Below are 24,222 nucleotides of genomic sequence, written 5' to 3' on the forward strand. Positions count from 1 at the left end.
TGTGACAGAGGCCGGCCAATGGCACTGATAGCCTGTCACATGGTAAGGGCAAAGGGCCATCGGCGCCATTTTGATTACTGGCAGCGATGGCCCGAGAGTGGGAGATCACTCACGGGGGCCCCCGCTGGATCACCAGGGAATTTCGGCAAGTTTTGGGGGGTCGTGAGGGTGGGGGAGTTGCAATTAATTAAATTTGAAGGGTTAGGGTGGGTTTGGGTTTTTGGTTTAGGTTGGTTTTTTTTTACAACCCCATTTCTAATTAATGAAATTGGAAGGGTCAGGGCGGGTTTCAGGTATTATTTCGGGGGGACAGCCGAAATTAAATTGACCCGAACTGCGGGAAAACTAAATTTCCCGCAGCGGGCCGATAACAAAATTCGAACCAAAAGGTTCGGCCGAATCACATCTCTATTGTAGACTAAAACATCTAGGTCAATAAGGATCTAACTTGGATTCTTAAATTTAGATGCTCACCTTTTTTTGAATATTTGCCTCAATAAGTCAAGTATAAGCCCTTCTATAATTATAGCACAAATTAGAAACCATACTGTACTGCGAGCATGAACAGGAGGATATCCATGACAGAAACTACCAGGGATTTCAGGATATTTCTGTTTTCATCACCTACGGATTATGTTTGTGTTGATGTTCTTGCCTCTTTCCCTCTGGCATGTGGGTTTCAGCTTGGTTGATCAATGTGTTTGTTTTCTTTTTGTGTCATCCATAGGCTAATCATACGGCGTGACCACTTACTAGAGGGTACGTTCAATCAGGTGATGGCTTACTCTCGCAAGGAGCTGCAGAGGAACAAACTCTATGTAACGTTCGTTGGCGAGGAAGGGTAAGCGGCTGGAGCATACTCTTCTGCTGCTTAAGTGACATGTTTTTAAAATAGTCCGAGTTCTCTTTTTCAGTATTTGATTTTTCCACAAGTTCTGTTCAGAATAACAATGAAGGCTTGATGTATGCAAGGTTTTGCTAAAGTCACAAAATAGCAGCAATCTTTTCATCTTTCATAAATCATGCACTAAATCAGGAGTAGGCAATCTGGTTTTCAGGATATCAACAATGAATATGCAATGAGATATATTTGCATGCATTGATTCCATCATATTCAAATATATCCCATGCATATTCGGTATGAATATCCTAAAACCAGACCTATTTGCAGCACTTGAGGACCAGATTTGCCTACCCTTACACTAAATCTCCCTTAAATCAGTAGCACTGCTTACATCCCTTAAAATAGCAACTGAGCTAAGCATGGATTCATTTTTCTGTAGTTCTGGGTCTCCATTCTGTTTATTTCAAAGATACGTTAAAAGTATTTTTACACATTTTGGAATAAAGATGGGACCCAGTGTGACCTCTGCCTTCCTGGATAAAGATCAGAAGGACAATGTAAGTTCACCAGAAGTGATACCTTCTGGTGGCCATCCGAGATACCACAACGTCCGCAAGAATTTAGAAGCAAATAAACAGCATCTGCTATCCTATAGTATTCCTACACTCCAGCAATTTTCTCAAGATAACTAAGCACCTAAGTGGAGGCCAAGTAGTCTCCTCCACCCAGAATCCTTTCCAAGGGTTATTTTGTGGCAAAAAAAGGGCTCCCTGTTGGGAGATCTGTCATATCTGTAAAACAGAATCACCATTGGCTCACCCCTGCGCCTTTAAGGGGATGGATCTGACAAAGCACGGCCGCTCAGGCTGATAGGTGCTTGTGAGAAATTGTTGTAGTAGGCAGTATACAAAGTACCGGGCCTTTCAAATGTCTCAGACATTGAAGGACAGCTCTGAATTTGCCTCAGTATTTCTTCCCATGTGCTCAAACAGATTTCATGCCTAAAGAAATAAAGATTCAGGCAGCAGAAAAATAAATGGCACCGCATTAGAATAACAAACAGACTATAAAATGCATGGCAATTGTGCACAGAGCTGCCTAGTAACCCAGCTTCTGACTGCAGGCCAATCTCGACATCCAGCACCCCCTCTATTTGCATTTTGATACCTGCAGTGCTGAGTGCAAATGTAAAAACCAAAACTAGAAATGCTACAATGTATTGGGATGAGAGCTCAAACCAGGAAGGGCCAAAGGCCTCCTTCCAGTAACCGGGTCACTTGATAGTTCTGGGTACAAGAGGAAGCTGTGTGAGTGTACTATTCACTGTACATGTTTAGAAAGCAGGAGGTGCTATATACTTTTTCTAGAGGTCAGTGCATTTGCTGTTACAGCTTGCTGTAACATTTTTTACAAAATCATTTTTTACAAAAAAACATTTTTTTACAAAAAAACATTTTTTACAAAATTTTTTACAAAAATTTTTTTTTTTTTACAAAAATTTTTACAAAAATTTTTTACAAAAAATTTTTTTTACAAAAAAACATTTTTTACAAAAAAACATTTTTTACAAAAATTTTACAGCTTGCTGTAACATTTTTGGCCATAATGTGTACGGGTTGGGAGGGAATTGGTCACAGTTAAATCTACAGATGTAACAAAAGAATTACAAAAGAAAATAAATCCCCCCAAAAAATCCAGAAAATATATCCAGAAAATATTGCTATTGCCAATATCAGATTTCCATACTCATTTAAAATTCATCAAGCAAATACATCTGGTAGGAAATGGTGAGATCAGGAAAGAAAGACAGAAAGCATGGAAGTAAGCTGTGGAAAGGGAGCTCAAGTTTATTGTATCTTGCTATCCCTTCCAGCCTGGACTACAGCGGCCCTTCCCGGGAGTTCTTCTTCCTTCTGTCTCAGGAGCTCTTCAATCCCTATTATGGCCTCTTCGAGTATTCAGCCAACGATACGTATACCGTGCAGATCAGCCCCATGTCTGCATTTGTGGAAAATCACCTGGAATGGTAAAGTAATTGCTTTTCTCACTGTTAGTCTAGTTGATCCGGTCCCTTGATTTGGCGCTGGCCTGGCACACTGTAGCTCAAGATGTAACCCAAGTCTGGGGTCTCTTGCTCGGCAGGACTAGCAGGGCTGGGCGCTTTGTGGAGGGGCATGTGCTTATGCTTCAGGGGGAGAGTTGTCATTGCAAGACTGATAGCTTTAGACCCATCAGTGGTGCTGAAGAGTTAGGACTTAGAGGAAGTTCCCCTTCTAGGTTTCAGCCAGCAATGGTCCTGAATCTCCCTCTGCACAATCTCCCTATGGAGAAGTATGCGTGCAACTGGCTAAACATTCCTGAAAGGTCTGTACAGATCTCATAGCCAGGGACTGATTGCAGGAAAGTATCAGCCCGGGGGGGGGGGGGGATTTTTTTCAAAACTGGCCCATAGGCGGGGAAGTCTCCACCACAGCTGAACCCATTAAAGATGTTTCTTCCTTTTCCTAAGGGGGGGAAACACGATGTTTACTGTGCACTCCACACCACCACCACCAACCCCCACCCATTCTTCTTCTCTATGTTCTTCTACCTTACCTTATATTTCTTACTAGATTTAATTATGAAGTAGACGATGATCATATTTGGACAGAACACGGGAAGGAAATGTGAATGTTGGTTCTGTTGGGAAACTGAGAAGGCAAAACTTACATTTCCAGCTCACAATATACAATCCTTAGTATTGATTATCATAGGAACTACTTTGTGGAATTTACAAAATCAGTGCATTGCAGAGCATGTAATAGTCATGTGTAGGTATTGTATTTCCACAGCTATAAAAAATGTTAAATATTCCTCTTTTTTTTATAGAGAAGCTGAGGCTTGACACCTTGCCTTTCTATTTCTAGACTTGATTTTTCTGTTCTAGAATAGACCTAAGTACACTGTGGGGAGGTAATTTGGAAAAAGATCAAGGTGCATAAACCTTTATTTACGAGTGTAAATTGCCTTCTGAAAATCAACCGGGTGGGGGGAGGGGAGGGATTGTGCGGAGGAACGTAGGCATGAATCACGGTTTCGCATGCTTAGGGTATTTTCCCCCACACTTTTGTGGTAAGCGTTCCGGGAGGCAGAGTTGGGGGTGGGGAAAACATTTCCACCCATACTTTTGATTTTTGAGAATATGCACGTGAATGTAAATGCAGAAAGTTACACCTGCTCGGGAGTATGTCCACGCACGCATCGGCACTACCCAGAAGATGATATGTTATATGCGCCGTTAATTGCTTTAATTTAACCAGTCTAATAAGACAATAAACTAGACTATCATAAAGTGATAAATGCCTAAGGGTCAAATTATATTATTAATTGGCCAATTTGACCATTTCTAGTGTACGTTGCTGAAATGTGCCACTGACATGTGACTCCGCAATTAGTATGAATCATCCCAGCTTTACAGCTACAGATGCCCACGCTTGCTTTCACAGAAAGTTTTAAAAAGATTAATAGCAATGAAAAGTGTTATCTGAAAGGCATTTAAAGTGGACCTCAATAGATTAGACATCTCTTTCTAACATTTAACTTTCATGTTGCATATCCGAGGTTGTCCTGTCCCTTGTAATTCATGTCTGCTCTATTTACCTATTAATAATCATTGCTTTCGAAATTTCCAGTAGCTCGTGTAGCTGCAAGTCACACGGATACTTTTACCTCTTTGTAGCTAGTTTTGAAAAACAAACTACCAGGGCAATTTCTCTTTGGAAGTTATCCAGCATGAAATCCGCAAGCTAAACGTGCATGCTTATCTTATACCTGCTGTCTTATGTGAGCAGTTTTTCATGCTGGGGGAGGGGGGATAAACAGCACGCATGGTTTTGAAAATGAAACCTACCTGCATTATTTTCCTCCCCCAGTCACCAGGCCCACCTCTTTCTAACTAAAAAAAATATGTGCGCTTTTGAGGCCTGCCTGTGATTTTTGCTGCATGGAGGGCTGCAAGTTTCAGCCAGGCCATTTTCCTTAGCTAGATCACTGTTTTTCTGGCTTAAATGGTTTTGGAAAAACACCCTGCCAATATATGTTCAGTAATTGCAAAGTTCTCTCGCTGTTTCATAGCTCCCAGTAAGGGAAGTGGATGGGCAGTCATTCCCTCAAAGAGGCCTGTGTGTTCCCTACTGCTGCTGCTTACCCCCATTCCGTACCAGAGGAACTAGTGAAGGGACCGAATGGAAAAAACATGTTTTCTAAAGTTTGCAGTCAGTGAGGTGACTGAAAGGAGGAAGAGAAAGAACTGCAGCCTCAATTTCACACACACACACACACACACACACACACACACACACACACACACATTTTGGAAATTGATGATCAGTGAGAAGAACATTGTTGGAAATGTATACTCCATGAAATATACCTTTCCAATCTTGCTCTTGGTGCTTGTACAGCAAGGGAGTTTTGTCTTTTTTGTGATATTAGTATGCATAAATCTTCTTGGAATACAGCCCCGAAATTCTCATGCACACTCATCGTAACTGTAGCTAGGGCTGAAAAATTGGGATTGACAGTCCGACCCTCTAATCAGAATAGTTTCCAACAAGCAGCAAATGGAAAATCAAAACCAAATTTAGATTATCTGCTTAAGAACTGGAGTATAAAAATAAATTTTATGAGGTCAAGGACCTAGTGTTATTCACCATAATTTACCTGCTTTCTTAAATCTGATACTGGATTGTTAACCAAGAAGCCCTGCCCAACCGAAAAGGCCCAGCTTCAGCAGCCAGTTCTCCTCTGCAGTGGCGATACCACACAACTCCACAAGGCAGACAATTTGGGTAAAGTTCAGGTCCCGCTGCAGTTTATCCTCTCCCTGTGTGCGACCATATGTAACAGGGCCAAACAGGGACCCTGATTTGTAGCACAGTTCCACTTCAGTCAACACAAAAAACAAAATAGCAGTTCATTCAATACCACTGCTTTCAGTGGCACTGTTTGTAGTATAGTTTCATTTAAAGCTAATTGTGGGGGGGGGGAACAGATTCCTCCAGTGACCCAGTGGCCAGCTGGGAGCGAGGCAGAATCCACTCCCCTTATCCCTGTGGCGGGGCTATGCCATCACTAGAAATGCTCCCATGCAGTCTTTATCCATCAATAATTAGTGGGAGGGTTTTTGCAGATTTCTGGAATCCTCCCATATCAATACCCTACCTTTTTGTGGGTTGCGACTCAGGGGTATAATGTGCCCTGTGAGCTTGCTCAGAGGCAGAGGGCAGATGATACCAGTAGAGAGAGAGGTTGTGTGGAGTTTTGGTGGAGATCCCTGCTTAGATTCTTCCCTGAAGATGAAGAGGGAAGGGGAGAAACGAAGACATTTAGAGCTAGAGGTCCCCTCAGGATCTCCAGTCAGTTATTCAAGAGAAGGAAAGAAGGCTAGAGAGAGAGAAGCTGGAGAGGGATTTTCACATATGGTCATAGCCTCGCCTCTTGGAGTTGTGATGGGGAGTGGAGGAGTCTGCGTTGGATTTGAAGATTATTGGACTTTCAATTGACCATTCTGGAAGAAAGGGCTCCGCCCCCCTGTATCCAGACAGGCTAAGTCGCTGATCTTTAAGCCCAAGCTAAACTGCAAAAGCGAGAGTGAAGAGATTTGGAGAGACTGCGATAATCATGGACTCGTTTTTTGGATTTTGGCACTTTCTGCTTTTTGCCCAGTTTATGCTGGGTGTTTCCCAGTATCCTAGCCTCCAATGGGAAGAGATTGTTACGCCTGGATGGTGGTGCAACAGGGATACAGAAACCACTGGTTTTGATCTTTATAATTTTTGTGCAGCTTGGTGTTTCCATACTGGTTGGGACTTTATTCTTATCGAAGTAAACTATTTTGCTGAACACAAAATTGGACTTTGCCCTTTTATTTTTGCTTCTGGCTCCCAGTGATGACCCAGCTACATCCCCATGAAGTGTGCACAACACTGCAAGCCCAGTCTCTAATATGCAGCCTTTGATGACAAGAGCAAAGAAAAAAAAAAACACTCCCAGCTGTATAAACTCTGAAAGCCCTTGGCCTTTGGTAAGGATACTTTAGTACTTTGATCTCTATGTACAAAGAAAAAAGAAAAACACACGTATTCTGACCTTATTTGACATCCATGTCAGTCTTCCTGGGGTGTGGCAAACTCCACTTCCATCTCCTTAGGGCCTCTTCTGCTAATGGACAACTTAGTTCAAAAACATCTCCCTGTGAATGTTTCTTCCCCCTTGCCTGGAACCTCTCCTAACTCCCTGCCCATGGGTTAGGATGAAATTGGAACCCTGCCCTCTTTACAGTCACAAACTCCACTCTCAGAGCCCATTGGTTCAGGTCTCCCTCTGGAAACCTGGGAAAAGTAGTTCTTCACCGACAAGCAGGCATGAATTAGCCATAACGCATGGCTGATGTCATCTAACGGTGCAGACAAAGTCCAGCTTTCAGAGCTCAGTAAAAACTTCACTGAGCATGTGTGGGAGTTTCCACGTGTGCACACTGCCTCATCAACCTCTCAGTCTTTCTTTATCTGAGTTACTGCATGGATGTGTCCCATTCTGTCTTAGTATTTTTCTGCTTTCTGAGGCCTAGTGCTCTTATCTGCCTTGCTGCTTTCATTATATTTTGTCCCTCTAACAGAACTTTAAAATCTACAAAGAAGATATTGAACAGCATGGAGCGGTTCAAGGACAAGAAGCCTACAGTAGGCAAGTACAAGCCCTGTATCTGAGGGCACCCAATATCCTTCACAAATACATACTCCATCTGGTATCACTGTATGGGTCCAGACCACGACCTCTCCAACTGCTATAACTGTGATCAGATGTTTCCCAGGGTGCAGCAGTACCACACCTGGAAGATGGAGGCCCTAAGGAAGGCACCAGTGGATAAGAACCCCAAGCCTCGGCGCAAAGTCAAGCCACGGATCCGTTCCTCATTGAGGAGCAAAGTGTCGTTGAGCTCACTGCTCATGAAGCCAAGGTAGGAAGCTTTCCCCCTCTCATTCCTGCAAGCACAAGAGAAAACTTCATCACCCATGGTGCTGGCATTTGGATACACTTCAGGTCAGAAGTTGAACATAAGCTTGTGGTGCCACAGAAGACACCGAGGAAAATGCCAAAGCAGCACAGGAGAACCTACTTGGGGGCCATCCCTTTTGTAGCTGAAAAAGATATAAGCTCCATTGGCACAGGGCTGCTGCTACTTGGTTGTCTGTTCATTTCTTCACATCCATTTACTGTCTGGACAAGCCGTTCTGCACAGCCTGTTCTCCCAGTAGTCCAGTTGCCTGCCAATCCAGCCAGATTTTCTCTCAAATAATTGTTCCACAATGCAATGAACAGCTGGGGACTCCCCACAATTACAGTTAATTTGTTATGGTTAATTCTCATCCGAGAAAACAAGTTTGCATACCCATAAATGGGGTTTTCTGTAGAAAGCAAGATGAATTAGGCTCCTGCCTCCCTGAAGAGTCGACCATCTCTCCAAAACATAATCTCTGGAAGGGACTGAATGGCTCACGAGGCAGCATGCATGCGCGGGAGCTCCTGTGCATGCTCAGTAAAGTCTTTACTAAGCTATGAGAGCTGGTTCTGTGTCAGCGCTGTCAGATGACATCACCCACACTGTGTTGACAGGTAAGCAAATTTGCTTTCTTTCATTTGATTTTCTTGCTCTAGGGTTTCTATACTAGACTTTGCCCTCCCCTTTGTGGGCTGTTCTCTAATGCTAGCGAGGGGGCTGCCTCACCACATCATTCAGAAATGAACAGTAAAACAAAGTCATAACATTAGATATGTTGGTCACTTATCTACTGGTTTAAAATGTGGCTGTAATTATTTACATTTCCTATTCTGAAGAAGGTGTGTGTGTGTTTGTTTGTGCATGTAAGTGTGATTTCTGTATAAGTGACATATCTGAGAAATGTAGATCTTCAAAACGTTGAAACCTTCATCTTCTGTGTCCCCCTCCTCTATCTCAAAGCCATCTTTGTTTCTGCTCATTATGGGGATATGTAACTGCCCACTTTGGTGTAAAGTCCTCAGATTCTGTTTTACCCATGCACTTTCCCTTTGAAAATGATCCCACCAAAGCTACATTTACACCTCATAATGCATGATTACAGCTTTTTGAGGGGGAAAACCACATACATACTTTTGAAAATGCAAACGTTTGCTCGGATTTCCAAACCTCGCCCCAATCCCACCTACAAGAACGCCTTTTCACACAGGCCTTAGGAGCCCGCGTTTTTAACCACATATCAAGTGGGAAATTTTGTAAAAGCCCATTTTAGCATGTAAAGCGCTCTTTTAATGGTAGAAATGGCTTTGAAAATTACCCTCTTTTAATTGCAGCAATAGAAACATAGAAATTGACCACAGAAAAAGACCAAAAGGCCCATCCAGTCTGCCCAGCAATATTATTTTGTATTGGATCCCCAAACCTTTAGTCCAGGCCCATTTTTTTTTTTGTCACTAGGGTTCCAATTCCCACCCCCCTGTTCAATGAAAAATACATTACAACTGAAACAGCCCTTACCTCAGCTGGTTTTAGGGGTGTGTAGCAGGGGGAAAGTTTGTTTTGTTTGAAAATTCATTCCTTTAGTTTCAAAACAAAACAAAAATTAATGTTTAGTTTGATTTGTTTTTGTTCGCCATTACGGTCAATGAGGGAAGCTTATATTGGGCTCCAGAATAGGGGATTTGTAATCAGTTGTCTTAAAACTTATGGGAAGAAATAAACAGAAGGGGAAAAGAACTCCAAGGTACCTAGAAAGACTGGTGAGACTGGATAGTGGCACAAAAAAGTGGCATGAATTGCCTCAACTCTGTAAAGGGGCAAAGGAGTACCAGCATTGGCAGAATGTCACCAAGCCTCTGTGAGGAGCAAAGAAGCAGAAAAAGTGTGAAGAATATGCCAAGTATCTAAAAGAATGCACCAGTTAACAGTGTCAACACATCTCAGGCGGCAGCTGGCACCAAAAGTGGCATCAGCATCCTCAGGCAGCGTGGAGAGGAAACAAAACAGAAAAGGTGGCAGAAAAAAACCTCAAAGCAGGCACTCATAAAAGGGGCAAGCAGCAGAAAGAGTGGCTTCAAACTCCAAGCAGCATGAGAGGTGCAAAGCTGCCCCATTCCCCATCCCCAGGTATGAGATCTCGGTTATGACAACAAGACACAGTGGCAAAGAGAGCTACAGGGTTCAAGATCTGGGCATATAAGCAAGGTTGAGTGGCACAAAGATCCCCAAATTGCAGGGTGGAATTTTGATTTTCTTGTGAAATGGTCTTTCCAAATGAAAACATCACATACAGTACATGCAAATAGTTTCTCTAATGATAGTGATGTGGTTTTCCTGATTTTCTGGTTATGTATGAAATCTATCAGCACCCGCTTTCTTAATGCGCCCCAGGCGCCCCCAAGGGGGGGGGGCACATGCAATATTTAAATTAGGGGGTCGCATTAGTAAGGAGGCGCTAGGGTTGCTTGTGCGCCCCTAGCGCCTCCTTGCTAACGTGAATCCGATCGGCATTGGCAGTTCACCGGTTAGGAAAACCGACACCGAGTTTATGGCGTCGGTTTTCCTAAACACCGCACAGTTGCACAGCCAGGGGGGTTCAGGAAACGTATGCTTGTCATTCAAGTGTCTGTTTCCTGCACCCTACTGCCAGTGGAGTTGTTTGTTTTTTTTTAATGTTCTTTAACTTTCTTTAAGTTTGGTTTTCCTCCTACTTAATATTGCAATGATATTAAGTAGGAGGCAATACATTTTTTTTTTTTGCATCTGGAGTGAATGCTAATAGCCTCAATCACATGCATTTGTGTTAGATGCACATTGAATAGGAGCTAATCCCCTTATTGCATTAAGGGATTCATTAACACCTATTCAACCCGTGTCCGATTGCTGGTTATGCAGTGCGCTCGGCTGAGCACACTGTATTGCATTGGCCGCTTAGAGTCTATTGCTAAGTGTAGAAAGAGGAAATGTTTAACATTTGTGAAGCTATTTTACTTTAATGATGATAATGGCAAAAAAATGAATTAGAAAACTGGGTGAAGGAAAAAAAAAACAGAGAAAAGGTGAAGCTTTGAAAGACAGTGTCATCATTTATTTATTTCATGCTTTTCCAACTAGAGAGCTCAAAGCATATTGCATTAGGTTAACATTTACGTTCTAATATCACAAATAAATAAAAACAATGTTCAAGATTTCACATTACAAAAGTTCACAGACCAAGCTCACATTTTTATGTCTTTTCTTTAGCACATGACCTAATTGTCTTCCTGAGTGATGTAATACCGTGTAAATAGAGTAGCACAGTTGCCATGGTAGTCTGCTTAGACACGTAGAAATAAAGGTCAACTAACAAGTTGTAAGTGATGCCTTCTAATTGTGACTAGATTTACTTTCCCCAACTCTAACCCTAACCATACTCCAAATCCTTCCTTACTCTCCCTGATGAAGGGAATACAACTTACAAACTAGTCAGAAATGTATTACATTAGTCCAATAGAAAGGTATCATTGATAACTTGCTTGTTGGAGTTTATCTTTATGTCATATAATTTTGAAATTATCTTCTCTGCGTGTTTCCCATGCGCATGGGGTTCACAGTGCTAGCCACCACCATCTGTCATTGTACCCATTGTACCCTGTCATTGAGCTGCAGGCCTCAGTATCCTGGTGAATGGTATTGGTTCATATCTTTTTTTTGTATTTCTCTGGGCCTTTTATACTTCACCTGAATTTCTGGTTCCTTTTTCCTAACATAACCCCCTTCTTTTCACCTGCACCAGTCAACTTTCCCTGATATTCCCTGTGATCTCGGCCATCTTCAGCCTTTTCCCCTTCTTTTTTACTTGACCTTGTCACTTCATATCACCTGAGCCATCTAGTATAGTATCCTCATCTTTGTTGCAGCCCTTGCTTGTTCTTGCTTTCTCATCCTTCAGCATCCTGCGCCATCAGCTAATATATCTTATTGTCTTGTACACCTTTGCTTTTAACCAGGTCAGGATTCCTTTATCCCAGGTACCATCACTCCACCTTTGCCCATCAGGCTGTGGTCTTCATTCTGATCTCGCCAACACTTGCATTTATTGTTGCTCCTATAGGGCATTGAAGCATTTAACTGTAAAACATTCAGGTTCATTACTGGTGTTTGAGATGAGTCTCAACCTGATTCATTTCCACTTATTTCTTCCTATTCAAGAAATACATTTTTACAGGTATACAGCCAGACTTACTAAGGACTGTCTCTTAATCTGTATCTATGGGGAAAAATGGTTTGTACAATACATATGCTCCTTATTATAAGATAATTTGAGGGGGAAAAAATCAATATTTGAAATCAGCAATCATTTTTATATATAAACTATCAGGGAACTGGTTGACAAGCACAGAAGCTATCAAAGGTCATTAGTAAAGTGATTATTCATAAGAATATAAGATGTACCACGCTGGGTCTGACCAAAAATCTATCAAACCCAGCAACCTGTCTTCAAAAGTGACCAATCCAGATTACTAGTATGAACCTAGCATTCCAATAGGTCCTAGTGATGTTGAATCTCTGGAGGGAAACTTAAGTGGTTTGATATCCATGAAAGTCAATAAGGAAATCTAAGCTTTCTTGATGGTGATTTTCTACCTTCATTCTGCGTCCAAATATATTGAAAAGGAAAGGTAAAGCTGGAGAAAGGCAGGGACTCCATGAGACCAAATTTCAGGAAGAGTCAGCCCTACTGAAATGTGTATGTGCTTCATCCACACAGCACACGACAAACATGAGTTTTAAAGCATATTGTTCATGCATTGCATTTTTTTGTAAGGGAGGTCAAATGGGTTTGTTGGATCTAGACATTCTGAGCTGCTTCAATCATCTAACAGCCCAGAAAATAAACAGAAATCTGAACTCATAAAAGTAAAGCTCAGGATGTGGTTGCTACTCTATGATTACCTTAACTCTGAATATTGTTGACCCACTATCATTAAATAATGTAAAATGCCACAATCAGAGCTATCATTAATTTATTCAGATGCTCAGATTAATGGAACATCAGAGTGGTAGACAGTTTTTCAATACATAGGTAAAGGGCTACCAACTGGCTCCATATTTTCAGGATAGGTTGAGCCAGTTCTAGTTTTACCCCATTGCATGCTGGAACTTATTCTGATTTCCCTATTGAATTCCCTAAGAAAAGCATGAAGGTGAGTAAAAGAGGTCTGGATCAATCTGTCCTGAAAATCTGGAGCCAGTTGGCAACCCTACATTGACAACGTACGCTTTGGTTCATTGTCTTGAAATCCAGATAAAAATCAACTTAGCAATATATGCAGGCTAAGTATATCTGCTGTAGGATGTAAAACATTACCAAGAATGTGACAAGACAAGTATCATTACAAGTTCTATGTGCCCCTTACAGTACATCCACCCAGGAAGAATAGCAAGAGCAGTCTACTTACTGTACACCCAAGCATGGCTTACTGTGGTTAGAAATTGCCTTTATAGGTAATTAAGAAAATTGTCCCAGAAGGTTTGATTATTTTTATGTTTGATTATTTTTTATGTATTTTTAATTCTTTTACTTGGATTGTATTTTTATATTATGTATTTATATTCTGTTGTAAATCACTTAGGAAGATATTTTCTGTTAGGTGATAAATAAATAATTTTAAATAAATAAATGTCATTTAATAAAAACCCACTCTTTAACTTGCCATTTTTAAGGAATTAGTCAGAGATCATGAATGGCAGGTTTCAGGGCCTAACAAAAAAACAATAGAGACAAAGTGAGGGTAATTCCAACAAAATAGACAAGCAAACTTCACTCAAAACATTTCTATTATTATAGAAAGTGGGTATGCTTATTCCTTCTCATGGAGGAAAAGGCCTCAGAATATAGCTGAAACACTTATTTGGAGCCATACAGCTTATATACAGTTCAGAGAAGCCTACATTTATTTTTTTTAAAACATCTACCATTATGCAAACTCAAAACAGTGAAGTGAAAACAATATTATTATAATGTCCATCAAACATATTTTGTTATATATAATAAATATCCCATCTGCTGGTACTTTGGAACATCTATAAAAATGCTGATGAAGCCATCATTTCAATGGGAAGGGCAATTGCATCTTAATACTTGAAAAGATTTCTGAAAAAAAATCTTTGCTAATTCATTCTCTGAGTGTTTGTGTTTTTATCATATTAATAACAAAACCCACATAGTTGTAAATCACAATCTTACATAGTAGCAAACTGCCTACTCCGATTTAAGAGGTAGCACAATCAGAAAAGTGAAAGTGCAAATATATAGCCACAATTTCAACCAATCATACGTCAGTGGAGAATAATAAAAAGAGCTTGACCAATCTCCTACTCGTTTCTACTGTAGATGTCCAATCAGAGCTGTTTATTTTCCAAATATTCTTTTCTTAAATTTTAGAAGATCAATAAGAATATAATGCTTCTTAGTTAGTCACCTTCTCTATTTTATATCTTTAGATACAGATGCCATTGAAGAGAAATTCTTAACAGGGCCCATTTTCTGCATGCAGGCTTGTTAATCCAGAGTCAATGTCATCATTCCTTTGTGCTCCCCTTCGTGCTAACCTTTGTGCCTCGTTTAAAATAAATTTAGTTATGTTTGTCTTTTAATTAATCATTATTAAGTTGTTTAGCCTTTTTGCTCTGTTAAAAAATTGTTTTTGTTGTTAAATGTTCAATGTATCAGACTAAGGAATTAGATTTCCTGCTTATTCAGTTTCACTGTAAACCGGCCTGATTTGCATGTTTTCATGCAAGAAGATCGGTATATAAAAATTACAAATAAATAAATAAATACATTTATAAAGAACACTATCAGGCCGATACAGAAAGAAACGCACTCGCCCGCTCTCCCGGCGCGCGCACAGGCCAGTGCCCTGTGCGCACGATACAGTAAATAAAAATATTCAAATTAGGGCCCGCAGTAAAAAGAGGCGCTAGGGACACTAGCGCGTCCCTAGCGCCTCTTTTTTGACAGGAGCGGCGGCTGTCAGCGGGTTTGACAGCCGACGCTCAATTTTGGCGGCGTCGGTTCTCAAACCCGCTGACAGCCATAGGTTCGGAAACTGGATGCCGGCAAAATTGAGCATCCGGTTTTCAACCCGCGAGCCGCAGGCCAATTTAAAAAATTTTTTTATTTTATTTTTTATTATTTTTAACCTTTGGGACCTCCGACTTAATATCGCCATGATATTAAGTCGGAGGGTGTACAGAAAAGCAGGTTTTACTGCTTTTTTGTGCACTTTCCCGGTGCAGAGAGAAATTGACGCCTACCTTTGGGTAGGCGCTAATTTCTGAAAGTAAAATGTGTGGCTTGGCTGCACATTTTACTTTCTGTATCTCGCGGGAATACCTAATAGGGCTATCAACATGCATTTGCATGTTGCGGGCGCTATTAGTTTTGGGGGGGGACACGTGCATTTTTGACGCACTATTACCCCTTACTGAATAAGGGGTAAAGCTAGCGCATTGAAAACTGAGCCTTCCGAGGCAGCTGAACTGGGGGTGATACCCTTGTGTGTGCTTGGTCTGTGTGCCCGTGGGGTGTAAATCTGGTTGTCCATATCCCTCCCCTTCATGAGGCCGCTGAGGCAGCTGCAGCCTCAATTTGATTCTTTATTGGGTCCCTTTGAGGCTTTGCCTGTTTCTTTAAGGGCAGTTTGACTCTTTGGGATAAAGTTAATTTAAAAAAAAAAAAAAAAAGGTGTTTGCAATGGAGCACAGCTCAGCTGTACAGGCGGTTTTCTCCCCTTTGGTAGAAGTTTCTTAGGTATCCTAGTGGGCTTGGGGGGCTCCTGTTTTGGTTTTTTTCAAGGTGAGTAGGTTGCTTTTTTCCTGTGGGTGACTTCCCCTTTGTTAATGGCTCGTGGCAGGGATCGATTTTCTCGTGCCTCAATGGGTCGGGGCTGTGCGCGGGATGTGTGGATGGTGGGGAGGGCTCCTCAGTCGGCCCCCCCACCAGCTAAACGGCACCGTGTTTCAGACATTTTAGGGCTGTTTACAAGCATGCTTTCTGGTGTGGCTGCTCTTCCTCACCTGGCCAACACGGGAACGGTGGCCATTTTAGATTTCTCCACCGCAGTTCCCGCGTCCCTGGAGGGGGTGGGGGATGGTCCCCCGTGTCTGTCTCTGGCCCGTTCTCAGGTGAGAGACGGGCAGGGAGGGCTGGAGGGGGAGGAAAGCCCGATGCTGTCAATTTTTTTCAGCCTGGCTCTGCAGTGGTTGGTGCGGGGATGCTGTTTACTACAGATTTGGCCAGGCAGTAGGCGGTTGGGGGGGGCTACTTAGCCACGGCCGATTCCAGTTCAGCTCACCGAGGGGGCTACGGGGGGTTCCAGTTGGGCCACTGTTCCCAGAAGGAGAGTTCCCTCAGTGCAGAGGTTGATAGGTCCCCCGCTGGGGGACACGTCTGGTGGAGCTGAGCATGAGGAGCCCAGTGTGGCTCCTGGGGATGCGGAGACTGGGTCTGGCCAAGGAGCACCGGTGAGTCCGGTTCATTCGGTGACCAGGGATGCGGGTCAAGGGGATGACCCAGCATCTTTGATTCATGAGGCGGAGGACCCTAAGGTAGTGCGCCTTTTAAAAAGGGCAACACTTTTTATCATATCATATATGATATCATTTTATCATAGCAACACATCTGATACAGTTCAGCAAGTTCAAAGGATAAATGGTATTCTTTACCTCTTACCTCTTGCCCTGCTCCTCAAATTGAGGGAGTAAACTGTTCACACTGCTCTACTTCAGTATAAAACAGCAGGTATTTAATACAACCTAAACTTCTCTACAACTCATCAGAAATAATCAGCTCACCTTCTCCCCACTCATAAAGACAACAAATATGTATTTAACACTGCCAATGAGTTGCTATCTACTGAGTTATTTCCAACAGAATTCCTCTACTTTTTTCCTTAAGTGCACAACTCAGGGCTGATTTGGCAGTTTTGACACCACATATAGTCTACTCATAATACCAGCATCGGGCTGCTTCAGTACTTTGATTTATCATATTAATAACAAAACCCACATGGCATCATCAGATGTTCTTAACTATGGCTGCCATTCCAGCATCAGCTCTCCAATTCTCTTTCTGCTCTAGGGTTGTGCATTCTTTTCTTCCTCCCAGTAAAACTGTTTAACAAGAATGTTCATCAGGATTTCTCAACTACGTTTACAGTATGAGCACAAATGAATCTCTTCTTCCAGTCTCCTCTCAGTTTAAGAAACGTGTGGACTCTTTCTTCTTCTTTTTCCTTCTTCTGTCTGAAATTTCCTATAACTGTCTTGCCTTCTTTTTGGACTGATTTGTTTATCTTTCTATTTTATTAGTATTATTTTATTATTTATCTATTTTATTATTTGTTTATCTTTCTATTATTTTGTTTAAAAACCGTTGCTTTTTGATTGGATGTAACTTTTATGTATTGCATCCTAAAATGCTTCTGTTTGTGACCTTAGTTTTGGCCTTCATGTTTCTTTTTGTTTGTTTGCCTGCATTTCCCTGTCTTGGCTTGTTTGTACTGTTTGTCTGTCTCTTGTGGGCACTTTGTTCCTGTAGTTAACAGTGCTCTTGTGGGTGCCCTTAAGTCTCTACCCTTGGACCATCCACGTCTTGCCATCCACGTCTTGCCATCCACGTTCTTGCCATCCACGTTCTTGCCATCCACGTCTTGCCATCCACGTCTTGCCAGAACCACGTTCTGGAGGATGGCAAGACGAGGATGGCAAGACGTGGTTCTGGAGGATGCCATCCTCCAGAACCACGTTCTGGAGGATGGCAACCACGTCTTGCCATCCTCCAGAACCCAAGGGCTCAACTGGAGGATGAGGTGGGCAGTGCAGGTGAAGACTCTTTCCTGTCCTATCCCTGAATCCATTCTGCTAGCCACTTCTATCCTAGGGGTTACCCCTTTATAGGCATTCAAGCCCTGACAGCCACCTGGAGGTGAGGTACAATTGCAGGTCTTCCCTACCCCTTAGTCTAACCTTATAGAGAATCCCCAAATCCTCTCTGAAGGTATACCAATGTTCTCACAGAAAAGATTTCCAAGATTGGATCAAAAAGGTACAATACAACAAAAATGGGTCAGAATAATAGGTTGAGCCAAGGAGAGAAAATCAGGAGAATCCTCTTAAATAAGATGATAAACATATTTAAAGCATCCTGCCTTCTGAAAGATCAACCCAAATATCTACTGCCTTAGATGATAGCAAGGGATTATAAAGGTTTTACACCATCTAGCTCTCTCTCCCCCCCCCCCCCCCCCAACATGGTGGCATCAACACCCAAAACTCTCTTCATTAAATCGCTCTAAACCTCCCCAGTTAGATAGTGTACGCCTTTGGTTAAGGAAATCAAGGGTACCTTACATGCGTATTACAAACATACTCAATGTGCTTTATTTTTCATTGTTATCCACCTTGGGACTAACCCTGAAAAGGCAGAAGATCAAATGTTTACAAATAAATACATAACAGTTTATTATGCAGGCAAACGGGTATTACCTGCATTAAAAGGCCTTTGGAAAATTCCCCTCCCCACAGCAGGTAACCGTGTGCGCACTGTGAACCGAGCATGGACTTGTTCCCATGGACAAAAGAGCAGGGTTAGGTCAGAGGAAAGAAAGTCCATGCAGGGATTTCAGTTTGAAGGAGACTGTGGGAGGAGGGAAGTCAGAGAGACTGGTGGATCAGGAAGAGGGAGAGATAGTGGTGAGGGGGAGAGGGAGATGGACTGGGGCACTAGAGAGACAGACAGGTGGGGCTGAGAGAGAGAAATACTCATGGAGGAAGAGTGAGAGGTAGTGGAGGGAGAGAGAATGAAAGAATCTCCATCAGGCAATAACAATACTCACTTTGCCACAAATCTGTCGTGGGTTTCAGTTATTATTTTCAAAGATATTATGACAGTGTGGAACAAAGAACAAGAGAGGCAATTAAAAAAAAAGTGAATGCAAAATCTGCAAACGTGGAAGGCTAGCTTGTTGAAAAACAACCTCTCATGTGGTTTGTTTTGCCTTGGAAGCTCCTGCAGCAGGCTGCCAATGGTACAAAGGATCTTTTCTTCTCCTGATGTGGCAAAAACAAAGACCTCTCTTTTGTGTATGGTGCAACTGCCTCATGCTCTACCTGTGCATTGTGTAAAACTTGGTTTGGGCCAGCCTAGTTCATCTTTATTCAGAAAGGGTTTCAGTTTTGCCAGTAGTATGACCCCTTGCAAAGTCTTGATGCTAGAAAACAGTGAAGTGGAAGGTCTGAAACAGTAAACTAGGTTCTCAGTTTCTCTCACTCATTCATGCATGCATTTGCAATTCTTGTTCTATCAACACATACATTCCTTACTTACAATTCAACTTTATAATGATATCACAGGCTGATGCTGTCTTTCATAACATAACATAGGCAGACATAAAAAAAATCATTCCCCCATGAAGATGCTACATTATGCTCCAAACTTACAAGTAGACGTTATAGGAAAGCAAAGGTCATGACTCCTTTGCTTTCATTTGTTCCAGTTTAGTTTCATCAATATTTCGATAGTACTGGTATCCTATGTGCAGATCATAATAGTTTTCATTTACTTGGTGTCTAAGCTGAGTCCATAAACTTTACTGTTTACATATACTCCATCATCTCTTGTAGATCATCTTTCTTAGATGTCAGTAGTACTACATGATCAGCAGATCAAATGTTTATCAAGTTTAGAACATAAGAGATGCCATACCGAATCAGACCAACAGTGGCCAAGCCAAGTCACAAGCACCTGGCACGTATTCAAACAAATAGATCCCATGCTACTAATGCCAGCAACAAGCAGTGGCAATTCCCTATTGATTAATATCAGTTTATGGACTTCTTCTCCAGGAACTTAGCCAAACTTTTGTAACCACATCCTCTGACAATGAATTCCAGAGCTTATTTGTGTGCTGAGTAAAAAATAATTTTCTCTGATTTGTTTTAAATGTGCTACTTGCAAACTTTATGGAGTGCCCCCTAATCCTTGTATTATTCGAAACAGTAAATAACCAATGTTTGTGCCATTGATATTTATGCTTTCTTGTTACAGTAGAACTTCTGAGATTAAAACATCACTGTATAAATTGAATAGAAGTGGGGAAAGTATGCTTCCTTGTCTTACTCATTTTCTTTATATTTCTTGCTGATGTTTTGTCTGTAGCTGCTTGATTCCAGAATAAATTCATGATTAACCTGATTTCATATTTAGGAGTACCAGTTCTGTACACAGAGGGCAATTTTCAGAACAGCCTAGGTGTCCAACTTAATTAGCCAGCTAGATCAAAAGATTTGAAAATTGCCCAGCATAGTGGGTGGGAAAAAGAGATTGGAGGGAGCACTAGGATGGAGAAACCAGATGGGAAAGAGAGGAGGCTGGAGAGAGAGCAGTAGGATGGAGAAGATAGATAGGAGAGCACAAGAAGGGAAAAGGGGATTGGAGAGAGTATTAGGATGGAGTTTACACTCCATCTCAATCCTAATGCTCCCAAAATAAAGGATTAATAGAAATACCATTCATCAGACAAGCACATCTGAGTGAACTCAAAGACTGGCCCTTTTCGGTAACTGGTCCAGTTCTTTGGAACAATATGTCAGAACACTTGAGAACCCAGGCAGATAGTATTGCTTTCAAGAAACTTTTAAAAAGATGGTAATTCCAACGTGAATTTGGAAATTCAGAAACAGCATCAAAGAGTGTTGTTATTTAATTCCGGGATTCACGAAATGCTAGTCAGTCAGAGTCCAATTCAGAAATGTAACGTGATGCATCTTATGATTATGTATGTGTTTTATCTCCATAAACCACTCTGACCATTTTTGTGAGTAGGCGGTATAAAAGTAATTTTAGAATAAATAGATAAAATAAATAAGTTAGATGGGAGAGAGGAGAATGGAGAGAACAGTAAGAGAGAGGGAGATTGGGGAAGAACATAGAGGAGGATAAGGAGATTAGAGAAGCTGCGTTTTTAGTGCAAGAGTGTGTGGGACTCTCTAAGACTCTTACATACCCCTCCTCCTAGTTGTGGGGAATCATCAGGTCTTCCCCCACCTCGCCCTACACATTTTGAAAATCCTAATTCATTGGGTTGATCACTGTAACCGGAACCAATTAAGAGATCGCTAATGGGAGGCTCATCATAGCGCGATCACAAGATCATTTATATCTTTATTTTCTCCAGATGGGTCAGTGAGGCAGCAGAAATAGCTCCTTAGGTCCCGGTGTTTGGAAGAGAGTTCTGCCGTAAGCCCATCATGAATGGAACCTCTGTGTTTAAAAGACTGCACATTCTTTTCCACCCTCCCCAGAGTGCCTGGAGACTGCACATTCATATGGGAAACATACGGAACCAATAATGCAAATTTGTCACAATATTTTATGGCAAGGTTGCTGAAGCACACAGCATGATTTAGCACAACCAGAGCTCACTGCTCACCATGAAAACAATAGCTTCCATTTAAACGAACTGAACATAAGAAGTCCCAAAACATGGGCAGCAGATTGCATTCAATTGACTTTTCACATGCATTATGACTTTGGTTTCTAAAGTAATCATTAAATATAGAAACAGGTGCATCCATTTCCGTAAAGTCTTCACTCGTGAGTGCATAACAAATTTCAGTTGGAAAACCATGCATTAAAAAAAAAGGTTTTCAAATTACCTACAGTCTGTTTAGATTTTCTGAGGCAGGCTAACCACCTCCATCTGTTAATGGAAAACTGTCAGGACGAAGCCAATGAAAAAGAGAAACTTTGTAAAGAAGGATCTGTGTGTGGCAGTGTAATTTCCTGATATCATTTGGTGCTGCCTTGCAATGTTTTTGTGGGATGGGGGTAGGCTTTTGTCTGTTTTTCTCATGGTTTGAAATATGCATTTGAAGGAGTGGATACCTTTGTCTTTCATCCTGCAGTGACTCACAGTTTTGTTTATAGTTTTGGGACCATATTTAAATCCAGCAGTTGGTTTGCATAATTTGGAAACAATACATCTTCTGTCCATGGATTTAATTTCACCAGCTATGTTGAAAACTGTGATAAAGCTGAAGGCTGACATACTTTCAAGGGATTACTAAAAGTTATGTCTTGTCTGTGTGTGTCAACTAGATTGTAAACCCTGAGCAGCAGGGACTGTCTCTATTTTATGTAGCTGTACAGGGCTGCATACATCTGGTAGTGCTAGAGAAAAGTTAAGTAGTAGTTGTAATAGAAAGGTGAAAATATGTTGCCAGTTTCATGCGTTTTATTACCAGCTAAATGCTGGAGGCTCACAGCACTTCTGATCTTTCTGCTGTTACTCTGATAGGCTGATTGGGGGACCCATGGCCTTCTCGGCTCTCCTGCCGGTAGCCCAGGAGGCCGATCAGTGACCCACAGGCCACTGGGACTCCTGCTGGTGGCACTCAGGAAGACTGGCTGGGGACCTAGAAGTAGGGCTGCCAACTGGCTACAGATTTTCAGAATATGCTGATCCGGTTTTGGTTGCATCCTGCTGCCTGCAGGGACTTGTAGTCTTGGTTTTCTTAAGGCATGCAATATAGAAAAGAGAACTGCCAGACCTTGTATGCAGTGGGGTAAAACCAGGACTGGATTCGCCTGTCCTGAAAATCTGCAGCCAGTTGGCAACCCTACTCACTAGGGTTTTTTTTTTTACCCTTCTCTATAATAGGGCACCCTGCCCCTCCGTCCTTTCCTCTTGCAGAGAGAAGGGGGAAAGCCTGATTGGCCAGGGGCAAGCAATCCTTTAGAGTCAAGATTCCCCCCATCCATTCATGCAATTGGTTAGGCCCCTCCCCTGCCCCAAGCTGAATTACTTCATTTTTATATAGATAAATAGATGGATATTATATTTATCTACCAATCTATATGTGACGTTTGGAGGGGAACCAGTTCCTGACAGAAGGGAAGACCCATGAAGTCTGGAAGGGCTGGGACTTTGTTTTTTTTTTGGGGGGGTTTTTTGCCTTTGTTAAAAAATGAACAGCAAGGGTGAAGAGGACTGAAATCTTTGGACCTTCTAGGAGGAGTTGTTGTAGCCATCTGACTCTGAAGAGTAGCTTTTTTTTTATTTTTTTTAATAAGGGGTTTTTATCACCCTCTCCCAGTGTTTGGCTGCTGGAACTACAATGGGACTATCCTACCCTTGAAGGGGAAGGAATATTAGAGATGGATGCTGGCGCAGGCCAGAGAACACCAAGGAGGAGTAACTGTGGACAAGGAAACTATGGGGGGGTTTTCACATTGATTTTCCTAAAGCTGTTTCTTTTTTTTTTTTTTTTTTTTAATTCTTGCATGGATTTAGATTTTTAAACTGAAGTAAAATTTTTGTTGAACACCAGTGTGAGACTTTGTGGTTTGTTTTTTTCCATTACCTTGGACACCAGGCCTGAGTGTGAGAGGGTCAATGTGTATTCCTTTTGTCTCTGTCTAGCTTTTGGAGGACTGTCCCCTCCCAGGAAGGAAGTGATACTAGTGAATTGGGGTTTAATGTGAATGTCCAGTGACACAGCCACACCAAAAGCCCAGGAGGTCAAGCACCCACCACTGGATGGACCCCACCATTGTAGCTCCCCGGCTGCAGCAAGCAACCGAGTGTCCAGCTACAGATATATATATATATATAGTTGCAAAAACTGCCCAGCGTTGCTCGGGTTGTCAGGTCCTTAACATCTATACATTTTAAAAGGGTTGTCAGGTCCATAACATCTATACATTTTAAAATAAAACAAAAGTGAAAATGATACATATTTTTATTTTGTTAAGTAATTAATAGAAAGCATGTAGACACTTAGGGAACCTCTCTATAAACAACATTGACGTTATGTTAGAAGTCTCTCATTGCCCAACTCTAGAGAGTGCTAAATTACAATTGTTACAGAGGAAGATTAAAAAGCATCAGTTCCAATACATATTCCTGGGTGCACTACACTATTTACTGTCCTCCATTGAGAGAACTGACTAGTTAATCTTTATGCTCTGTTTTCTGTCTTTTAAACAGTTCCCAATCCACAACAGCGGCATAGCCACGGGTGGGCCTGGATGGGCCGTGGCCCACCCACTTAGGGCTCAGGCTCATGCAATTAGGGCTGCCCGACGTCAGAGGAAGAGGCCTGCAGGATGGTCACTGCAGTTTCGATTCCGCGGCAGCCACTATGGCTGGACCCATTCTTCAGTGGCTGAAGAAGGGGATCTGGCGGTGCCTTAAGAAGACACCTTGTGTGCATGTGTATGTGTGTGGGAGTGGGAGCGTGTGTGTGTATGTATGTGTGAATGCCTATGTGTGTGTGTCAATTTGAGGGC

The 24,222-nt window shown here is 41.9% G+C and overlaps 1 protein-coding gene across 1 annotated transcript in view; it reads left to right on the plus strand.

The window, feature by feature from the left end:
• HECW1 (HECT, C2 and WW domain containing E3 ubiquitin protein ligase 1) overlaps positions 1–24,222 on the plus strand; it is a 327,850-nt gene that overhangs the window by 250,552 nt on the left and 53,076 nt on the right. Inside the window, exons 20-21 of the mRNA XM_029589548.1 lie at positions 728–841; positions 2,718–2,870. Coding sequence (XP_029445408.1) covers positions 728–841; positions 2,718–2,870 — 267 coding nt within the window. The remainder of the gene's footprint in view (positions 1–727; positions 842–2,717; positions 2,871–24,222) is intronic.

The sequence above is a fragment of the Rhinatrema bivittatum genome, chromosome 2 (assembly GCF_901001135.1).
Source record: "Rhinatrema bivittatum chromosome 2, aRhiBiv1.1, whole genome shotgun sequence".
In the NCBI taxonomy this organism is placed as follows: Eukaryota; Metazoa; Chordata; class Amphibia; order Gymnophiona; family Rhinatrematidae; genus Rhinatrema; species Rhinatrema bivittatum.